Raw genomic sequence first — 19,047 nt, forward strand, 5'->3', positions numbered from 1 at the left:
ACCCCCACCACCTCCACCACCTCTGATAACTATTATACTACCTCTATTTCCATGGTGGTTTTAGGGTCCACACATAAGTGAGATCAGCAGTGTTTATCTTTCTCTGCTAGGTTTATTTCACATAACAGAATGTCCTCCATGTTTTGAAAATGATAGAATTCCATCTTCTTTTATGACTGACTACTATTCCATTGTGTATCTCACCATATTTTCTTCATCTGTTTTTCTCTGGATGGACACAGGTTGATTCCACATCCTGGCAATTGTGAAACTAAAAACTGTGCTAATTATTGTATGTCAATACTACAAGTTAACAGTCTAGGTTTTGCTCTCTTTCCTGCCTCTGGCCACCTCATTCCAAGGAGAAAGCATTTTGGGAAGTTCTCTGTTTGAGTTGGCAGATTCTCCTGGACCTGTAGACCTCTGCTATTATCTCTAGGGTATCTTTGATGTATTTTTCTGCTGCAAAACATTGAATCTGAGATTGAAAAAATATTCAATATACAAAAATCATTTTCACTATTAACCAAAAATTGAAATAAAAAGGCAATATAATTTACAATAATATTAAACATATGACATACTTGGGGATTAACTTAACAAAAGATTTACCTTAGCCTTATTTACTTTTATATTAGGGGATTTAACCCAAGGGAGTTTTTTTTACCACTGAGCCATGTGGTAAAAATTTTTATTTTTTAAGACAGGATCTCACTAAGTTGCTTAGGGCCTCGCCCAGTTGCTGAGGCTGGCCTCAAAGTTGTGATCCTCCTGCCTCAGCCCCCCAAGCCACTGGGATCACAGGGGCATGCCATCGTTCCTAGCAACAAAAGATTTGTAAGATTCATTTGGTGCCACCCAAGTAGAAAACTACAGAATGTTGAGAGAAGTTTAGGTAGGTAGAGAGATAGATACACTATTGGCATATTTCACTGTTTATGAGATGAAAAGCTCAATCTTAAGATGCAAGTTCTTCCCACATTGACCTAGGGATTCAATATAATCCCCAGTGAAAATCCCAGCAGCCTTTTTTTAAAAAAATTAGCAAACTATTTCTGAATTTCATGTGAACTTTAAAGGACATGGAAGAGCCAAAACAAATTTCAAAAAGAAAGTAAGTGGGAGAGTTCGCACACTACCTGGTTTCAAGATTTACCAAAAAATCAAGAGTGTGTGGTATTGAAATAAAGATTAATAAACAAAACAGACCAGGAAGTCCAGAAATAGGTCCGAATATATGTGGACAGTTTGTCTTTGCATTTCTGTCTGTCATAGATAATGCAGCAGGGAAAGGATAGGTGTTTCAACAGTTGAATACTATGTGTAAGAAAATAAATGACCTTTCTTTATTACTGTCAATAGATTAGAGACCTATATGAATATGAAATATTTTTTTTAAAACTTCAAAGATTTCTTAGATATGACACCAAACGTGCAGCCCATACAAGAACACGTTGGTGAATTATACTTCATCAATGTGAAGTATAATTATATTCTATAATTATATAATGAAGTAGGCTCTTCATCAACCACTCTTGCAAGAAGCAAGAAACAAGCCACACACTTGGAGAAGATATTCGTAAAAGACTTGTATCTGAAATATTACTGATTATCAAACTTCAATAGTAAAAATACAACTCAGTAAAAAGAGAGGCAAAAGATTTAAACAGCTATTTTACCAAGGAAAATACACAGCAGAGAAACACATGAGAAGTTGTTCAGTGTTATTAATTATTAGGGAAATGTTAATTAAAGCTGCAAGATGCACTGCACTATTAGAATGGCTGTCTGCACCATGAGTTTGTGACTATGTAGGCTCCTGGAACTTTTGTATTCTGGTATTTTCCTAAAATGTTATAGGCCTACCCTGTGGCCCTGGTATTCCAATCCTAGGTGTTTTCCCAAGAGATATGTCAGTATATCTCCATGCAAAGGAATGGACATGAGTGTTTTTTTTTTATTGGTTGTTCAAAACATTACAAAGCTCATGATATATCATCTTTCATACATTTGATTCAAGTGGGTTATGAACTCCCATTTTTACTCCAAATACAAATTGCAGAATCACATCGGTTACACATCCACGTTTTTACATAATGCCATATTAGTGACTGTTGTATTCTGCTACCTTTCCTATCCCCTACTATCCCCCCTCCCCCCCCCCCCCCCCCCCCCCCCCCCCCCCCCCCCCCCCCCCCNACAAACACAGAGGCTAAATAACCGGCCAAGGGGGGCCAGTGCCCTTGACGTACAGTTAATCCTGTTACTACACGCATATTAAACATTGTGATTAGGTGTCAGAGAAGGAAGTCCTTCTGGAAGACGTGGCTCCCTCCCATCTTATCTTCTCTCTCTACCCCATCTGCTGTAATTCAATTCTCTCCCTTTTTTTCCCCTTTCCCCTCACAACCTCTTATATGTACTTTTGTGTAACAATGAGGGTCTCCTTCCATTTCCATGCAATTTCCCGGACATGAGTGTTTGACAGCTTTCTTTGTAATAGCTCCAAATTAGAAACTCGGATGTCTTCAATAGACAATCTGTACCAACATGTGTTTATTCATTTTATCTTTTATCCAAAATGTCTGGAACTAAAAGTGTTTCATATTTCAGAGTTCTCTGGATTTTGGAATATTTGAACATTACAAAAGATCCTGGGGATGGGATCCAAAGTCTAAACACAAATTTATTTTTTATATATAACTTATACATATGTCCTGAAGGTAATCTTATTCAATATTCTTAGCACACCAGTCACCAGTGGTTTGACTATGACCTGTCACTTGAGGTCCAGTGTGGAATTTTCCATGTGTAGCATCATATTGACTCTCAGGAAGTTTTGGATTTTGGAGCATCTTGGGGTTTCCAGGTTAGGAATCTGCACCTGTATATCCACACAATGAAATACTATGCAGAAATAAAGGAATGAACTATTGACATGAATGTGACCTGAATGAATCTCAAAAAATTATGCCCAATGGAAGAAATGAGAAAATGTGCATATTGTATACTTGAATTTACATGAAATTCTAGAATGTGCACAGTAAGCGCAGTAGATGAGTGGTTGGCTGGACAATGATGGTGCAAAATTGCAGTGTTGTACAGCAGATCTCTAGAAGGTACTCATTTTGAACAACTGAAACAACATCTATTTAATAGGAACTTTGCATTTACCTTCTCCCCCAATCCCTGGCAACTGCCATCCTGCTGTTTCTATAAGCATGAGTATTTTGGATACTTTGTATGTTTGGAATTGTGTGTAGTACTTGTGCTTTTGGGATTTGCTTGCCTTAGTGTAATTCTTCATGTTCATCCATGCCATTACCTGTGGCAGGATTTCCTTTTTTAAGACTGAGTAGTATTCATGTGTGCCCACGTGTGTGTGCATGCGTATGCTATGGTTTCTTTATCCATGCTTTCCTCATGGGATAGTTGGGTTGTTCACAAATTGTGTTAGTCAGCTTTAGGGTACTGTAATAAATAAATGCCTGAGATTTTTCAACTTAAAGAGAAGAAAGGTTTTATTTTGGCTCACAGTTTTGGAAATTACAGCCCATGGTTGGTTGACTCTGTTGCTTTGGGGCCTGTGGCAAAGGACATCATGGCAGGAGCATGCAGCAGTGACAACTGCTCATTTCATGGTGGCTGGAGAACGAGAGAGGGGAAAGGACTGGGATCCCCAAATCGCTTTCTAGGGCATGCATCCAGTGACCTAGCTTACTCCCAGGAGGTCTCACCTCTATCATATCCCTAGCACCACAGGATGTTGAACAAGCCTTTAACTTGCAGGCCTTTGGGGAGCACTTACCCAAATCATAGCATATCTTCTGGCTATTGTGGATAATACTGCAACGAACGTTGAAGTGCAGGCACTTTCTGATCTCGGTACCTTTTGGACGTACACTTTGTAGGACTGCTGAATTACATGGTAGTTCTATTTTTATTTGGGGGGAGTACCTCCATACTGTTTTCCATGGCAGCATCCTTCTTTATTCCCATTGTTATTTTACAGTAACCTTACATCCTAACACTCATCCGTTTAAAAAAAAAAAAAATAGACCACATGGCTGATAAATGAATAGTCAAAATATAGAAGGAACTCCTACAACTCAACAGCTGCTAATAATAATAATAACCCAAGTAAAAAAGTAGGGAAAAGGCTTAAGTAGACATTCTCCAAGGAAGACCTACAAATGGACAATCGGCTTTGGAGAGATGCTCAATGTGCAGCATCTGTTTAAAGCAGCCTGGTGGCTCTCGGGGGAGGCCAGGCTGGAGGAACACTCTGCAGCCTTGCTACTGGCTGGCCCCTTGCCAATCCTGCTTGGCCTTCCTCTTCTCTGTGTGCCTCGGACAAGGAACTCAGCAAAGTTTATTTTCTTGTAAATAGTCATTGTCTTCCAGAGAATCTGTGAATAGACTGCAAAATAGAAGCCAGTCTGCAGCACGGATGCTCCCCATGCACAGGGTTCATAATCGGGCAAAGGGCGGTGGAGTAAGGGAAGGAAGAGGGTGATGGTCGTACCGGTTCCATTCATTGGATACATTTTATTTTAGGGAAGATCCTGCTTTCAAGAGTGGCAGAAAGCAAAGGAGAAGGATGTCGGTAATGTAATAACTTTGATTATTTTAAAGTAGTACTCCCCAGATTTCAGTTACTTGCATGCCACCTATAAAATGTGCCATAGCATGATTCCTGGTTACCAGTTTTTCTAAACTATCTTAAATTTATTTTAAAAGAAATTATTTCAATTTTAAATGGAAAAGCAGTGTTCTAGCAAGTAGCGAATAGCGCTTGAAAATCGCCAGGTTACCCTGTGAGCTCTGAAAAGGCCCATCGGCCATATCTAGGATCATCAGTTTGGACAGATTAAGTGAGCCCAGTCAAAAAACTCAGCAGAAGGTAACATTGTCACGTTAAATCCTAGTTGTTTGCAAATAGATAGTGGACAATTTGAAGGTAGTCAGTCAGTCCTTTGCCACTGTAATAAGTGCTTATTTAACAGAAAAGAGCCCGCTCATGTTAGCTGGGACACGGTGGACCCTCTTTGCTCCATAGCAACAGAATCGGGTGAGAGTGGCATCTAAATGACCGCCAGCACTTAAATGCACAGCCAGAGAGCTCTCCCAAAAATGCACCTTGGGGCTTCCCCTCTTAAAACCTTTGTCCCCCATTTTTTTTCCTAAATTACATTAGGCCCCTTCTTGCTTTGCTATATACTTTTAAAAGTCTTAAGCACTCAAATCTTATCCTGAGTAGATCAGACCTGTTAAAGAATCAAAATGTCTCACTGAGTCAGCATTGCTGAATGGCATGCCTTATGTCTGTGCCAATGGCATCTATCCAAGTGCCACCATTACTGGCCGTTTGCTTTGGGAAGCACAGTACTGAGTGTGGTCCATGTTCTCCTTTAAAAAATAAAGAGCAAGATGCAGAAAAGCCTGGCTCATGAAAGTTCCTGTTGGAAATCACCTTCTGTAACCAGTGTGGGTGCCCGTCCATGGATTCATGGCCAACATGTAGAGTATGTTCTCAACAAAATACTGTTCAGCCTCACGGAGGGAAATCCTGTCACTCCTGGCAGCGTGGGTGAGCATGAGGAACATCAGGTTGAGTGAAATAAGCCAGGCACAGAAAGGCACATCCTGGGTGGCCTCACTTGTGTGGAATTTTTAAAAAGTCAAACTCATGGAAATAGGGAGGGAAATGATAAATATCAGGGGCCAGAGGTGTTGGGGAGAATACAGATCAAAGGATACAAAATTTCAATTAGACAAAAAGTAGGCCTGTCTTATCTCAAAATGACTACAGTTAATAGCAATTTAAGTATACTATGTATTGTTATGAGAATAGGTTTTAGGTATGCTCATTTTTAAAAAGTATGTGAGGTCATGCATGTGCTAATTAGATTTTTAACTCTTACACCATGGATACATATATCAGAACATCATGGGGTGCACCAGCCATATTCACGAATTTTGTCAGTTAAAAAATGACCCCTACAAAATGCTGAACTACGAAACATTTTAAGAGAGGAGTAATTGGGTCTCACAAATGAATTTATTTGGTAATAACTGGACAACTAACCACCCTCACCCCTGGGCCGTGGTGGTGATATCACAAAAACTGACATTGGTTCAATTCTAACCCGGTTGTGGCCTCGGGAGATGATTCTGCGCTTTGTCATTTGAGATAGTGGGTATATCTTCCAGTGGATGATGCTTCCTGTTTGAGAAGACTGAGATGTTTTTTACCAGTTACTATGTTGGGATCCTTCAGAATCCCCCCTTACCGCAGATGGGAATGGTTGTTGCAGCTGAGTGGTGGGTCCCCGGAAAAGCAGAGTGGTTTGGGGACAGAGCCCCTGGAGGTACCCAACACGAATCTCATATAGGGTGGGATTTTTTTCTGTTAAAATCAAAACCAATTTTTAAAATGGAGCATAAACATATTTTCATCATAGCATTTATTTTAGAAGCTCAAAAACTATAAAAGCTTTTAAAGATAAATATCAAAGTACAGTTGAATTACTCACCAGAAAAGATTAAATTTATTCTAAATCACTAACCTATTTGTCTAGTCTTAGTTTCAAAATGATCCTCCTGGTTGGTTTCAGTTCTTCTAAGGCATAGAGAACCAGGTCTTTGCAAAATAAAAAGGGGTGTGTGTGTGTGTGCGTGTGTGCGCATGTGTGTGTGAGCTTGTGTTTACACATCTGTGTACTTTGTTTTGTCCTTTGAGTTTATGCTTTGAAGCTGGCCAATATTCGGTGCATTTGCTTTTGAACAGCTAACATCTCTTCAAGCGCAGATACTTGATTAAAAATTATGTGCCATCCTTTACAGCAGCAGCAGGGTTGGAACTCACTAATGGAATAAATCCTTTTTCTCTCCCTTCTGCACATTTTTATGATGGGAGGGAGCCACGTCTTCCAGAAGGACTTCCTTCTCTGACACCTAATCACAATGTTTAATATGCGTGTAGTAACAGGATTAACTGTACGTCAAGGGCACTGGCCCCCCTTGGCCGGTTATTTAGCCTCTGTGTTTGTAAAAGTTTAATTACAGGAAACATCTTTTCTCTGAGAGTAATCAAGATTCAAGTTCTTCTACCAGTGAACAGTCTTGGAGCAGTAACCACAAAAGGAAATCCCTAAAGCCATATTCCAGTAGGAGTAAGACTAGAGTCAGAAGCAGTTTAAGAGGTACCTTTGCTTGTCATCTTTTGGGTCACTTCTCAGATCAATCGGCAGATATTATTTTTTTTTCAGTATGGGGGATGGTAACAAAGAAATATGATTACGGGCCCCTCTTTCCCATTTTACAATCACACCAGAAAGGAAAAATATATGTACATGAAACAAAGAATATGGAGTTAACTAGAAGTTATTAAAAGTCAGGAGTTGAGCTAGGGGGGCCTCATAAGAGCTAGAGCCACTTTTAAGTACGAGGTGGGAAGGACTTGAGCTAAGCCTTGGGAAAGGAGTGGGGTGTGAAGGGCTGAGAAGGGGAAGCTTTTTTAGGTAAAAAAAAAAAAAACCCACCAAAATGCACCCAGGAAGTGAGGGTGGTGTTCAGGAACAGTGTTTTGAGCAGGAGTTCACACGAGGTGGTGAGGAACAAGGTGGAATCATTGCAGAAGTATTTAAGAGCAGACACGCGAGCAGGTGCTCAGAGTGGGAATAGCTCTAGCAGTGGCCTGTGTCATCAGAGGGAGAAATGGACCTGTGTGTGTCTCATAACTGAATGTACCCACTGTATGCTTATTTTCTTTTGTTCTTTAGTCTTGCCACATTTCCTTTTCAGTAGTGGCAGTGACCATGAGAAAGATCAAGTAAGTAAATTGTGTTGGATTGCCCTGGGCCCTAATGGGTTACACGACATTTTTTTTTTTTCTCAAAATACTTCAGCAATATGAGAATAATGAACCAGAAGTTTGCTGTTATATCCACTTCTGCCAATAGAAACTGCAAGAATCGTGGTGGTGCACACCTGTAATCCCAGCTACTGAGAAGGCTGAGACGGGAGGATTGCAAAGTTGAGGCCAGTTGGGCCAACTTAGCAAGACCCTCAATAAAAAGAAGGGCTGGGCATGTCACTTAGTGGTGGAGTGCATCTGGGTTCAGTACTGAGTACTGCAAAAAAAAAAAACCAAAAAAAAAAACCCTGAAAACCTGTAAGGGCTTCCAAACATTTAGTATGAATCATAGGTAAAGTTTAGGATCTTTTTTTCCCATTATTTACAAATATTGTTAAATATTATATAGGATACCCAAAACCTTGGCTATTCTGAATTCCCCTAGATATTTGCTCTTTTGAATTTGTTTTGAAGTAAATTGGTTTAATTCCTCCTATAGTTTTCAGTTTCTTATATTGCTTATATTGCTTCTAAAGCTTTATAAAGCATATAAATCTTCATTTTGCAAGTGGTTCACGTGCCTTCAGGCTTATGTAAATATTGAACAAACGCTTGGGGTTTTAAAATTTCACTTAACCTTGTTTTATACCAAGGAGTTAAAAGTATGGATGCCAGTGTCCTCTGGACCAATTCAAAGCCACATTTTGCCTCTTGTCAGCCGAGTTATTCTTTGCTTAGTGGTTGGTTTTTGTCTGTCGTGTGAGGGGTGTATAGACTACAGAGTCCATGACCACGGACATAGGGTTTTATGAGGAGCCACTGCTGTGATTGAGGCCTCCGTGGCACCCTGCCTGCTGGTGCAGAAACTCAATAAACTGCAAGTGCTCTGGTCGCAGCTCCAGCTGCGTGCTGCATTAAGTACATGTTGATTCTCAAGTCATTCAGGATAGAGTAAACTTTTGAGCCAGAGTAGGTACAGTTTTCCCTTGGGATCCATGAGGGATGGGTTCCAGAACTCTTTGGTGACCAAAATCTATGGATGCTCAATTCCTCATAAAATGGCATAGTATTTACTTATCTAGGCATATCCTTCTATATACTCTAAATCATATTTAGGTTCCTCATAGTACCTAATGCATTGTAAATGCTATGCAAATAGTCACTATACTATCTAGTTCAGAGAATGGTGACTAGGGGGAAAGTTGATGTATAGATTGAGTAAATGCAGTGTTTTCTTCAGTATTTTTGATGGGCCATTGGTTGAATTTGTGGATGTGGGACCCATAGATATGCAGGGCTGATTGTAGTTGGTTATTTGTTGACTCATTCAACCCAAAATAATGAAATGGCCCAAAAGAATAGATTATCTAGTAAATATGGCTTTGGTTTTAAATAAGCACCAAAGAAACATCACAGATTTAAGAATTCTTAAATCCAAGCTATGCAACTGGTAAAGTCTAGGCTGATGTTCAGTGAGGGTCTTGTGGACTTTCCACTTAAAATATATTTTCCTGTGCTGCAGTATAAGAATAATTATCTTAGTGGTTGGTTTTTGTCTGTCATATGAGGTATGTATAGACTGCATAGTTGTCAAACTTTTCTGTAAAGGGCCAGATAGTAAATATTTGGACATTTGTGAGTCATACAGTCTCTAGCAATAACCCAACTCTGTCTTTGTAGCCAGAACGGTTCCATAGATGATAGGGAAATTAACAGCATAGTGTGTTCTAATAAAACTTTATTTAGAAGAATAGACCGTGGGTTGTACTTTGCCAAACCCTGATTTAGAACAGTGGTTCTCAAATTTGAGTGGCTATCAGAAAAACTAGGATGACTTGTTAAGACAGATTTCTCAGTCCTATCCCCAGCATTTCTTATTGAGTAAGTCATAGGTGGCATTTGAGTATTTGCATTTCTTTCAAGTTCCTGTGTGTTGATGATGCTCTTGATCTGGACCACACTCTGAAAAGCATCGATTTAGAGTTTATCAGTTGAAGTATGACCTAACTGTTCTTATAATTCTGAAATTTCCTGGTCTTTGTGTTTACTTTTGAATGCAGTAAATCCAATACCTAACTTCTTAAAAGGATATTGAAAATGTCTTGGGATTTTTTTTGGATAAAGTTTTCAGTGGTTATGAATGCTCATACTTAACAAAGGTGTCATTATGTTAGGCTAAACTTCTGTCACCAGTACGGGAAGACATTGATAGGCAAAATGCCACACTTCCAAAAATTTCTGAAACTGAACCCCAGCGTAGTCCTTCCTTTTTAACTCCTGAAGATTCTACACAGAAAATAGGTAAGTGATTTTTTGTTGTTGGTTTGTATAGATAAAAAGTTGTATTTGGAGACTGGTGGTTTGAAGCAAACCATTTTTTAAAAAGCCATGAAGGAAAGTGTTAGTTTGTGATGGCCTTTCCCTTTAATGTCTCCATTGGCAAAGGATGGGAGATATTTTGTTTATATTTTGCTTTGACATTTGAAATCAGATTACTCATAAGAATTGCCAGGTCTCCCTTTAAACATGCAGGAAAACTCAAGTGATGACCTAGAGCAGGAATTGATAAACTTTTCCCATAAAGTACACTGATAGCAAATATTTTTGCTTCTTGAATGCATATGGTTTCTGTTGCAGCTATTTAACTCCACAGTTGTAGCACAAAATCAGGTGCAGACAAGATTTAAACCAGTAAGCAGGCTTCTACCAAATGTTATTTACAAAATCGGATGCAAATTGGATTTGGCCTGGGGGTCCGGTTTTGCCAAGCTTTGTTTTTTAAGCATTACCTTAACCCTCCCTATATCTTATTGGAATTGTTTGCATCTTTTTAAGTTCATAAGCTTAGGGATTTTTCTTTTGTTCACCTTTATCATTCTACAGTTTAGCTGCTGCCAGGCACACACTGGCACCTAGGAAACACTGGGCCTCTTAGCCTGGCTGCCACTCATAGAAGTGTAAGGAAATGGAAAGGGGAGAGATGAAGATGCAGCATAAAGAGAGAGAGGCTGTGAGGCAGAAAGTTTGGGGAAAAGGAACAAACTACAAAACAGAAAACAATTAACAAAAGGCCACAGTAAGTCCTTACCTATTAACAATTACTTTATTGTAAATGGAATAAATCCTCCAATCAAAAGAAAGAGTGGCTGTTAGCTTAAAGAAACAAGATCCAATGACATGCAAGAAACTTACATTAGTCTTAAGGAAAAAGACTTAAAATGAAGAGATGAACAGAGATACACTCCATGTAAATGGTAACCAAAAGAGAGCAGAGGTGGCTATACTTAATATATACTTTCTGTCAAAAATCTGTCATCGATCAGAAAGATTAATGTATTATGTTATAGGGGTCAATTCAAGAAGAGGATATAATTATTGTAAATATATAGGCACCCAGCATTGGAGCACCTAAGTATGTAGAGCAAATATTAACAAAATGGAAGGAAAAACCAACAGCAATACCATAGTAGTAGGGGACTTCAGAAACCCATTTTCAACAATGGGCAAATCATCCAGAAAGAAAATCAATATGGAAATGGTGGACTTGGATGATACTGTGGAACAAGGGACCCAACAGACATACAAACGTTCCATACAACAGAGTATACATTCTCAACAGTGTACACTGGACATTGTCCTGGATATATGTAATGTATGGCCACAAAACAAGTCTTAACAAGTTTAAGAGGATTGAAATCATGTCCAGTATCTGTTCTGACTACAGTAGCACAAAATTGAAGCATTAACAGGGAAATTTTTGGAAAATTTACAAGTGTGTGGACAGTAACAGCATACTTCTGAATGATCAGTGGGTCAGAGAAAATCGAGAGTCTCTTGAGACAAAAGGAAATGGAAACAGACTACACCAGACCCTATGGGATGCAGCAAAAGCAGCATTTAGAGGGAAGTTCGTAATGATAAAAGCCTACATTAAGGACTGGGGTTATGGCTCAGGGGTAGAGCGCTCACCTAGCACGTGTGAGGTCCTGGGTTCAATCCTCAGCACCACATATAAACAAATGAAGGCATTGTGTCCATCTACAACTAAAAAAATATATATTTTTTAAAAAGTCTACATTAGGAAAAAAGATGTCAAATGAACCAACTAACTCTACACTGCAAGGCACTAAAAATAGAATAAACTAAGCCCAAAGTCATGAGAAGGAGGAAAATATTTGAGGGCAGAAATAAGAGAAATAGACCCTAAGATAATTTAAAAGAGCTACAAAACAAATTAGTTCTGTGATGCTTGCCTGTAATCCAAGTGGCTCATGAGGCTGAGGCAGGAGGATCACAGGTTCAAAGCCAATCACAGCAAAAGCGAGGTGCTAAGCAACTTGGTGAGACCCTGTCTCTAAAGAAAATACAAAATGGGGATGTGGTTCAGTAGTCAAGTGGTCAAGTGCCCCCGAGTTCAATCTCTGGTACCAAAAAGGAAAAAAAAAGTTTTGTGAAAAGATAAAAGTAACAAACTTCATCCTATCTAAGAAAAAAGGGGGCTCAAATAAAATTATAGAGTCAGAGAACATTACAACTGATACTACAGAAATACAAAGGATCATAAGATGCTGCTATAGAAAATTATATGCCAACAAATTGGATCACCTAAAAGGAATGAATAAATTTCCAGACACATAAACCTACCAAGACTGAATCATGAAGTAGAGAATTTGAATAGATTCAAAGTAATGAGACAGAATCAGTAATCAGAAATTTCCCTTCAAAGCAAAGCCCAGGACAGGATGGATATATGATTGAATTCTACCGAGCATTTTAAAAGGAATTATCTGGTCTTCCTGAAACTGTTCCAAAAACTTAGGAGGGAACATTACCAAGTGTACTTTATGAAACCAGCATCACTCTGATACCAAAGCTATATAAGGACACTACAATAGAAGAAATATTACAGGCCAGTGTTCCTGATGGACAGCTATTCAGAAATCTCTATCAATATATAAGTCAATGGATTAAAACGGTACACTGAAAACACTGTGATCAAGTGGGATTTATCCCTGGGATGTAAGGGTAGTTCAACATATGGAAACTAATAAATGGAAAAAAAAACACTTTAACAGAATGAAGGATAAAACCCTATGATCATTTCAATAGATGCAGAAAAAGTATTTGGAAAAAAAACAATAAAAATTAGATGTGTAAGGAATCACCTCAACATTTTTAACTCAATATGTGAGAAGCCCACAGTTAATATTGTATTCAGTGGTGAAAACCTGAAAATTTTAAGATCAAAGCAAGCATGCCTACTCTCACCACTTCTACTCAATAGAGTTCTGCAAGTCCTAGTCACAGAAATTGGACAAGACAGAAAAAAGGATCCATACTGGAATGGAAAAAGTTAACTTGTCACTGTTACCAAAAAACTCTTATATAGAGAGAACCACCAAACTTCTTCCACCAGAAATCTCAGAACTGCTAAACCACTTCCCCTAGAAGTAAAATTATGGGATAATAAGATCAATATATAAAAATCCCTTGTGGTTTTTTTCCCCCTGGTTATTCCTGATTCAAATTGGCTGAAGAAAAGGCACTTATCACTCACAACATTTTCCAGAAAGATGAACTAAAGTAATAGATATATGGCTGCATTTTTGAGATGAGCATTGAGGAGAGACATTGAAAAGCAGCTAAAGACTGAAACCTGAAAGATTTAGAGACTTAAGAATAACAGTATAGTAAGAAAAACAAAATACCCTGGTATATGTGTGTCTGCAGACAGGAGTCCTGCTAATATGGGGTAAGAGTGGAAAAAGTCCACTGGGTAGAGTGGCGCACACCAGTAATCCCAGCGGCTTGGGAGGTCAGTCTCCCAAGTTCAAAGCCAGCCTCAGAAAAAGCGAGGTTCTTAACAACTCGGTGAGTCCCTGTCTCTAAATACAATACAAAATAGGGCTGAGGATGTGGCTCAGTGGTTGAGCGCCCCTGAGTTCAATCCTCGGTACCACCTCCCACCAAAAAATAAAAATAAATAATAAATCCTAGAAAACTCAACCAGTATGGATGCTGACAATCCTAAATACTGAAAAGTTTCAATCCTCATGTGCTTGCAGCTCATTTAGATAAGTGATCTGAAATCTGCTCGGTATCCTTGCTTTGGGAAAGGATCTCTCGATATCTCCCTGTGAAACCCCCAGAGTGCTGTAGCTAGGAGCCATCTTGAGCAGTGATCTGTTGTCTGTCTGGGCTGCTCTAGGTGTCAGGACCCCCTGCATATTCCTGCCTCCAGGACTCCACAGACACTCCACCACACTCACTTGTGGGTCACTGTCTCATGACCCCTACACCGTACAGCAGAACAACTGTGACTGAAGTCCGCCGGGTGCCCTGCAAGAGAAAAGTGTTGGGACAAGGAGGAGAATGGAGGACACTGCCCTCAAGAACCAAGAGGGTGGAGCCCTTGCCCTATGAGACTAAAGGTGTGGTCAGCTGCACAGGGACTCCTGCTAAATGCCAGGACTGCAGGCGGGCGCTCCCCCACCATACCGCATTCAGATGCCCATTACTGGCAGGTTGGGGAGGGAACTACTAGTTCTGTCATCCAACATTTCTTCATAATAAAAGCTCTCAACAAGTGAGATATGGAAAGATCCTGCCTCAACTACTGAAAGCTATGTATGCAAAACTGTCGCCAATGTCATACTCCAAGAGGGAAAGTGGAAAGCATTTCCTCTAAGATCATGGATAGTACAAGTATGTCTTTTCATTGCTGTTATTCACATAGCAGAGCTTTTAGAAAGAAAAGGCATCCAATATGAGGAAATGAAATTATCTCTGTAGGTATTATTCTATATGTAGAGATTCAAATATTCCACCGAGAGACTATTAGAATTGATAAACTCGGTAAAGTAGCAGGATGCAATGTCAACATAAAATATCTGTTTTCTATATACCAATAACAAAGTTTGCTGAAAAAGAAATCATGAAGGCAATTCCATTCATACTAGCTACAAATAAATAAAATATCCCAGGAATTAACCAAAGAAACATCTCTCTACAGGAATAACCAGACAGATGAGAGAATTTGTGAACAGAAGATGAAAAGACTTTCCGTGTTCATGATTGAAGAATTGATAGCTTAAATGTTCAGACTGTCCAGTGCAATCTATAGATTCCATGCATTTTCCACCAAAATACCCATAAAATTCTTCACAGAACTAGAAAAATATAGTAACATTCATATGGAAGCACAAACTACACTAAATAACCAAAGGAATCTTTTAAAAATAGCAAATAATATATATTCCTGGGTAATGAAACTTATTCTATTTATGATATCCATACCCACGAATGATTCAATTTAGTAAGGACTTTGTAGAAAGTACAATGACAACGTATGAGAGGTTTGAGTTACAGTGTAAGTATGTTATTTGTTGAATTCTAAAATACTCCAAAGATGTTTTGATACGAACCTGTTTGGGATTAGCGGTGTACTTTCTGGCTAAATATCACAAGGGAGGATTACACATTTCTCCTCTAGTGACATATAAATACCACTGGTCTCCTTCAGTCTCCCCAGTTAGCCTTGTCACATGACCATGTCTTCTGTTTAGGCTTTATAAATCCTAAAGGTTCTAGTTCAGAAACAGTTCTCATAAACCAGCCTGGATAATTCCATCCATCTCTTCTGCGGTTGTAGAATTTGCATTCATCTTTTCAGCAGCTGTCATGGGGTTGACTAGCCTGCTACGCTGCAGGAGCAGTTGATAAGTGATGCAGATGTCAGGGGCAGTGTTTGGAATTCAGTCTTCCCTTTTCAGTGTTTTGTTCCTTAAATAACAATAAGGGTTGCCGAATGCTGTGTGGAAGGTGTGATACTGGAGCAACATTTAAATGCTCACGTGGAGAGCACTGAAGTCTTAGGAGGCAGAAGGTATTCACTCACTAGACAATGAGGTTCACAACTTTTTCTTTGAGTGCATCAAACCCCATTTGCTTCTTTCTTATCGTTAACTCCTTCGTTTCCAGGAAAAATAGATTCCATGCGTTTTCTTGTGAAGAATGAAACTGTATGCTATATTTGTCATTAATTTGGTTTTATGGTATGAAAAATCTTCTTCATTTTGAGAATTGAGATCCTAAAGTTAGAACTGTCTGCTGAACACGAGAGAGATCCGTCTCCTGAAGCCCCTTTGGCTGTGATCCAGAAGCGGCTGCTTTGGCATCAAGGTTCTGAAACTGGGCCATGAACTTCCCTGTTCTCTTCGATTTCTGAAGCCTGGTCATCAGTTCATCCTTTGCCAGTGTCTCTCTTGGAGGATGAAAGCCTGAGATCAGACAGCTCCGCTGGTTTGGACTCCTTGGCCGCATTGTGGCAGATGGCATCATGGTAGTAGTGGATGTAACCAAAGCAATCTTGAGCAAAAGAGCCAAGCGGATGACATCAAATACCTCATTTCAAGACATAGTACCGAGCAAGGTAATCAAAAAATGACATTGGCATAAAAATAGACACAATGGAAAACAGAGACCCCAGAAGTAAATCTATGCATCTATAGCCAACTGATTCTTGATAAAGGTACCTGTCGTGGACTGGGTGAAGGAATGTCTTCCCAAAAGTTCACGTTTTGAAAGTCCGATTTTAGTGCAGTGAGGTTCAGAGGCGGGGCTTTTAGGCAATGAGAGCTGAAACCTCATAAGTGGATTATTTCATTTGAGGGGGTAACAATTTGAGTGGACTTCTGGGTGGTAACTGAGGCAGGCGGGGCGTTGTTGAAGGAAGTAGGTCATGGGAAGGGCGTGCCCTTGGGGTCTACATCTTTTTTTTTTTTTAACTATTCTATCATGTAGCTGAATAATTATTATTTTATGAAGGTTTATTGGTGCATATTATTTATACAGAATAGTGAGTTTACTGTGGCCTATTCATATATACACATAATATGGTTCGATCAATTTCACTTTCCAGTACGTCCTCTTGCCCTTACCTTCTCTTTCCCCCATGCTCCCCTACCTCTATTCTAGTGGTTTCCCTTCTACTTTCATGAGACCCATTTTTTTCTTTTTTTCCCTCTAACTTTCACAAATGAGAGAAAACATCATGACACTTGTTTTTTTCTGAATCTGTATTATTCAGCTTAACTCGATACTTTCCCGTTCCATCCATTTTCCTGCAAATGCTATTATTTAATTTTTCTTTATGGCTGAATAAAACTCCATTGTGTATATATACCACATTTTTTTTTTTTTTAGATTTTTCATCTGTTGATGGACACCTAGGGACAGGCAATAATTTTCTGGCTAGACCCCGGAAACCAAAGCAAAAATTGATAAATAGGATTACTTCAAACTAAAATGCTTCTGCACAGAAAAGTTAACATAGGAGACAACCCCACAGGGTGGAAGAAAATGTTTTCTAGTTATTCCTTTGACAGAGGGTTTTGTTCAGGACATATAAAGAACTCAAAAACATAAAAATAGTTTAAAAGTGGTCAAAGAATATGAAAAGACACTTATCCAAGGAAGAAATACAATTGGACAACAAATATGTGGGAAAAATGTCCATCATTAGCCATCAAGGAAATGCAAATCAAAATGAGGTACCGTCTTTCCCCAGTTAGAATGCTTGTGTATTTATATGTACATACATAACAAATGTGTATATACACCAATGTTTATATACAAAATTACAGTGAGGAGGTGTAGAAGTAACTTGTATGTGCTTATGTGGTGATGGGAATGTAACTAGGTACAGCCGCTGTGGAGAAGCAGTATGAGGATTCCTCCAAAAATTAAAAATTAGATCTACTATATGATCCAGCTATGCCACTCCTGGGAATATATCCAAAGGAAATGAAATCAACTTACCAAAGAGGCACCTGCATGCCCATGTTTGTTGTGACATTGTTCATGGTAATTAAGAAATTAGCCCAAGTGTTCCTCAACAGATAAATAGTGGTATGTATACACCACGGTATTTACTCATGCAGAAAAATGAAATCCTGTCCTTTGGAGCAAAACGGATAGAACTGGAGGAACTTATGTTCAATGAAATGAGCCAGATGTCAATAGTACTATAGGTTCTCATGTGGGGAAGTTAAAAATGTCAATCTGCAAGTAGAATAGTGACTACTAGGGATTGGCAAGAGTTCATGTCCGGGAGGTGGGGGGGAGGTAGGAAAAGAATATTTCAATTTGATCAGGGCATGCTGTACCCATGTATGAAAATACACTGAGCCCTGTTATTATATAATTATGCTAATCAACTGTAGTCTGTTCTATGTTATAGTAACAAATTATCTGGAAAAGGAATCAAGAAACTTATCCCATTTTAGTAGCATCAAAATAAATAAAACAGTAATGAATATAAGCAAGTAGATGAAAGATCTGTATACAGAAGTCTATAAGACATTGATAAATCAACACAAATGGAAAGATCTCTCATGTTCATGGATTGGAAGAACTAATTATTTTAAACACTTTTAGTTGTAGATGGACATAATACTTTTAACTTATTTGTATGTGGTGCTGAGGATTGAACACAGTGCCTCACATGTGCAAGGCAAGCGCTCCACCACTGAGCTACAACCCCAGCCCTTGGAAGAATTAATACTAAAATGTCTATACCATCCACAATCTATGGAGTTCAAGTAATTCTTATCAAAACTCCAATGGCATTTTTTTAACCAAAAAATAAAAATCTCAAAATTTGTATGCAGTAGCAAAAGACTCCAAACTGCTAAAGCAATCTCGAGAAAGAGGAATAAACCTGGAAGAATCACACAGATGTCAAACTAACAAAGCTGTTACTCAAAACTGGTGTGAAGACAGACATGCAGACCAATGGTAAGAGAACAGTCCAATAAGAAACCCATTGAAACGTAGTCACCGAATCTTTGACAACAGTGCAGAGAATACACAATGAGGAAAGTTTCTTCAATAAATCGTGCTGGAAAAATTGGACATCAATATACAAAAGAGTGAATCGAACCCCTCATACCATATGAAATATTAAAATGGATTATGGACTTCAATATTGGAGACTTTAAAGAGAAATGGCTCCTTTACATCAGTCTTGGCAGTGATTTTAATATTGCCAACAAAAGCAAAAATAAGTGGTACTGCAAAAAACTTCAAAGGAATCAACCAACAGAATGTAGAAAATAATTTTCAAAATACAGAAGTAACTAAATAGAGAAAAAGGTAGAAAGGCAAAATGCCTAAACACTTTCCCAAAG

The 19,047-nt window shown here is 38.8% G+C and overlaps 1 protein-coding gene across 1 annotated transcript in view; it reads left to right on the plus strand.

The window, feature by feature from the left end:
* Positions 1–19,047, plus strand: part of Sycp2l (synaptonemal complex protein 2 like) — a 122,042-nt gene that overhangs the window by 44,832 nt on the left and 58,163 nt on the right. The window contains exons 20-23 of the mRNA XM_048799790.1: positions 4,558–4,606; positions 7,058–7,205; positions 7,785–7,834; positions 10,033–10,159. Of these exons, the coding sequence (XP_048655747.1) occupies positions 4,558–4,606; positions 7,058–7,205; positions 7,785–7,834; positions 10,033–10,159 (374 nt within the window). The remainder of the gene's footprint in view (positions 1–4,557; positions 4,607–7,057; positions 7,206–7,784; positions 7,835–10,032; positions 10,160–19,047) is intronic.

Source organism: Marmota marmota, unplaced genomic scaffold, assembly GCF_001458135.2.
Source record: "Marmota marmota marmota unplaced genomic scaffold, marMar, whole genome shotgun sequence".
Lineage (NCBI taxonomy): Eukaryota > Metazoa > Chordata > Mammalia > Rodentia > Sciuridae > Marmota > Marmota marmota.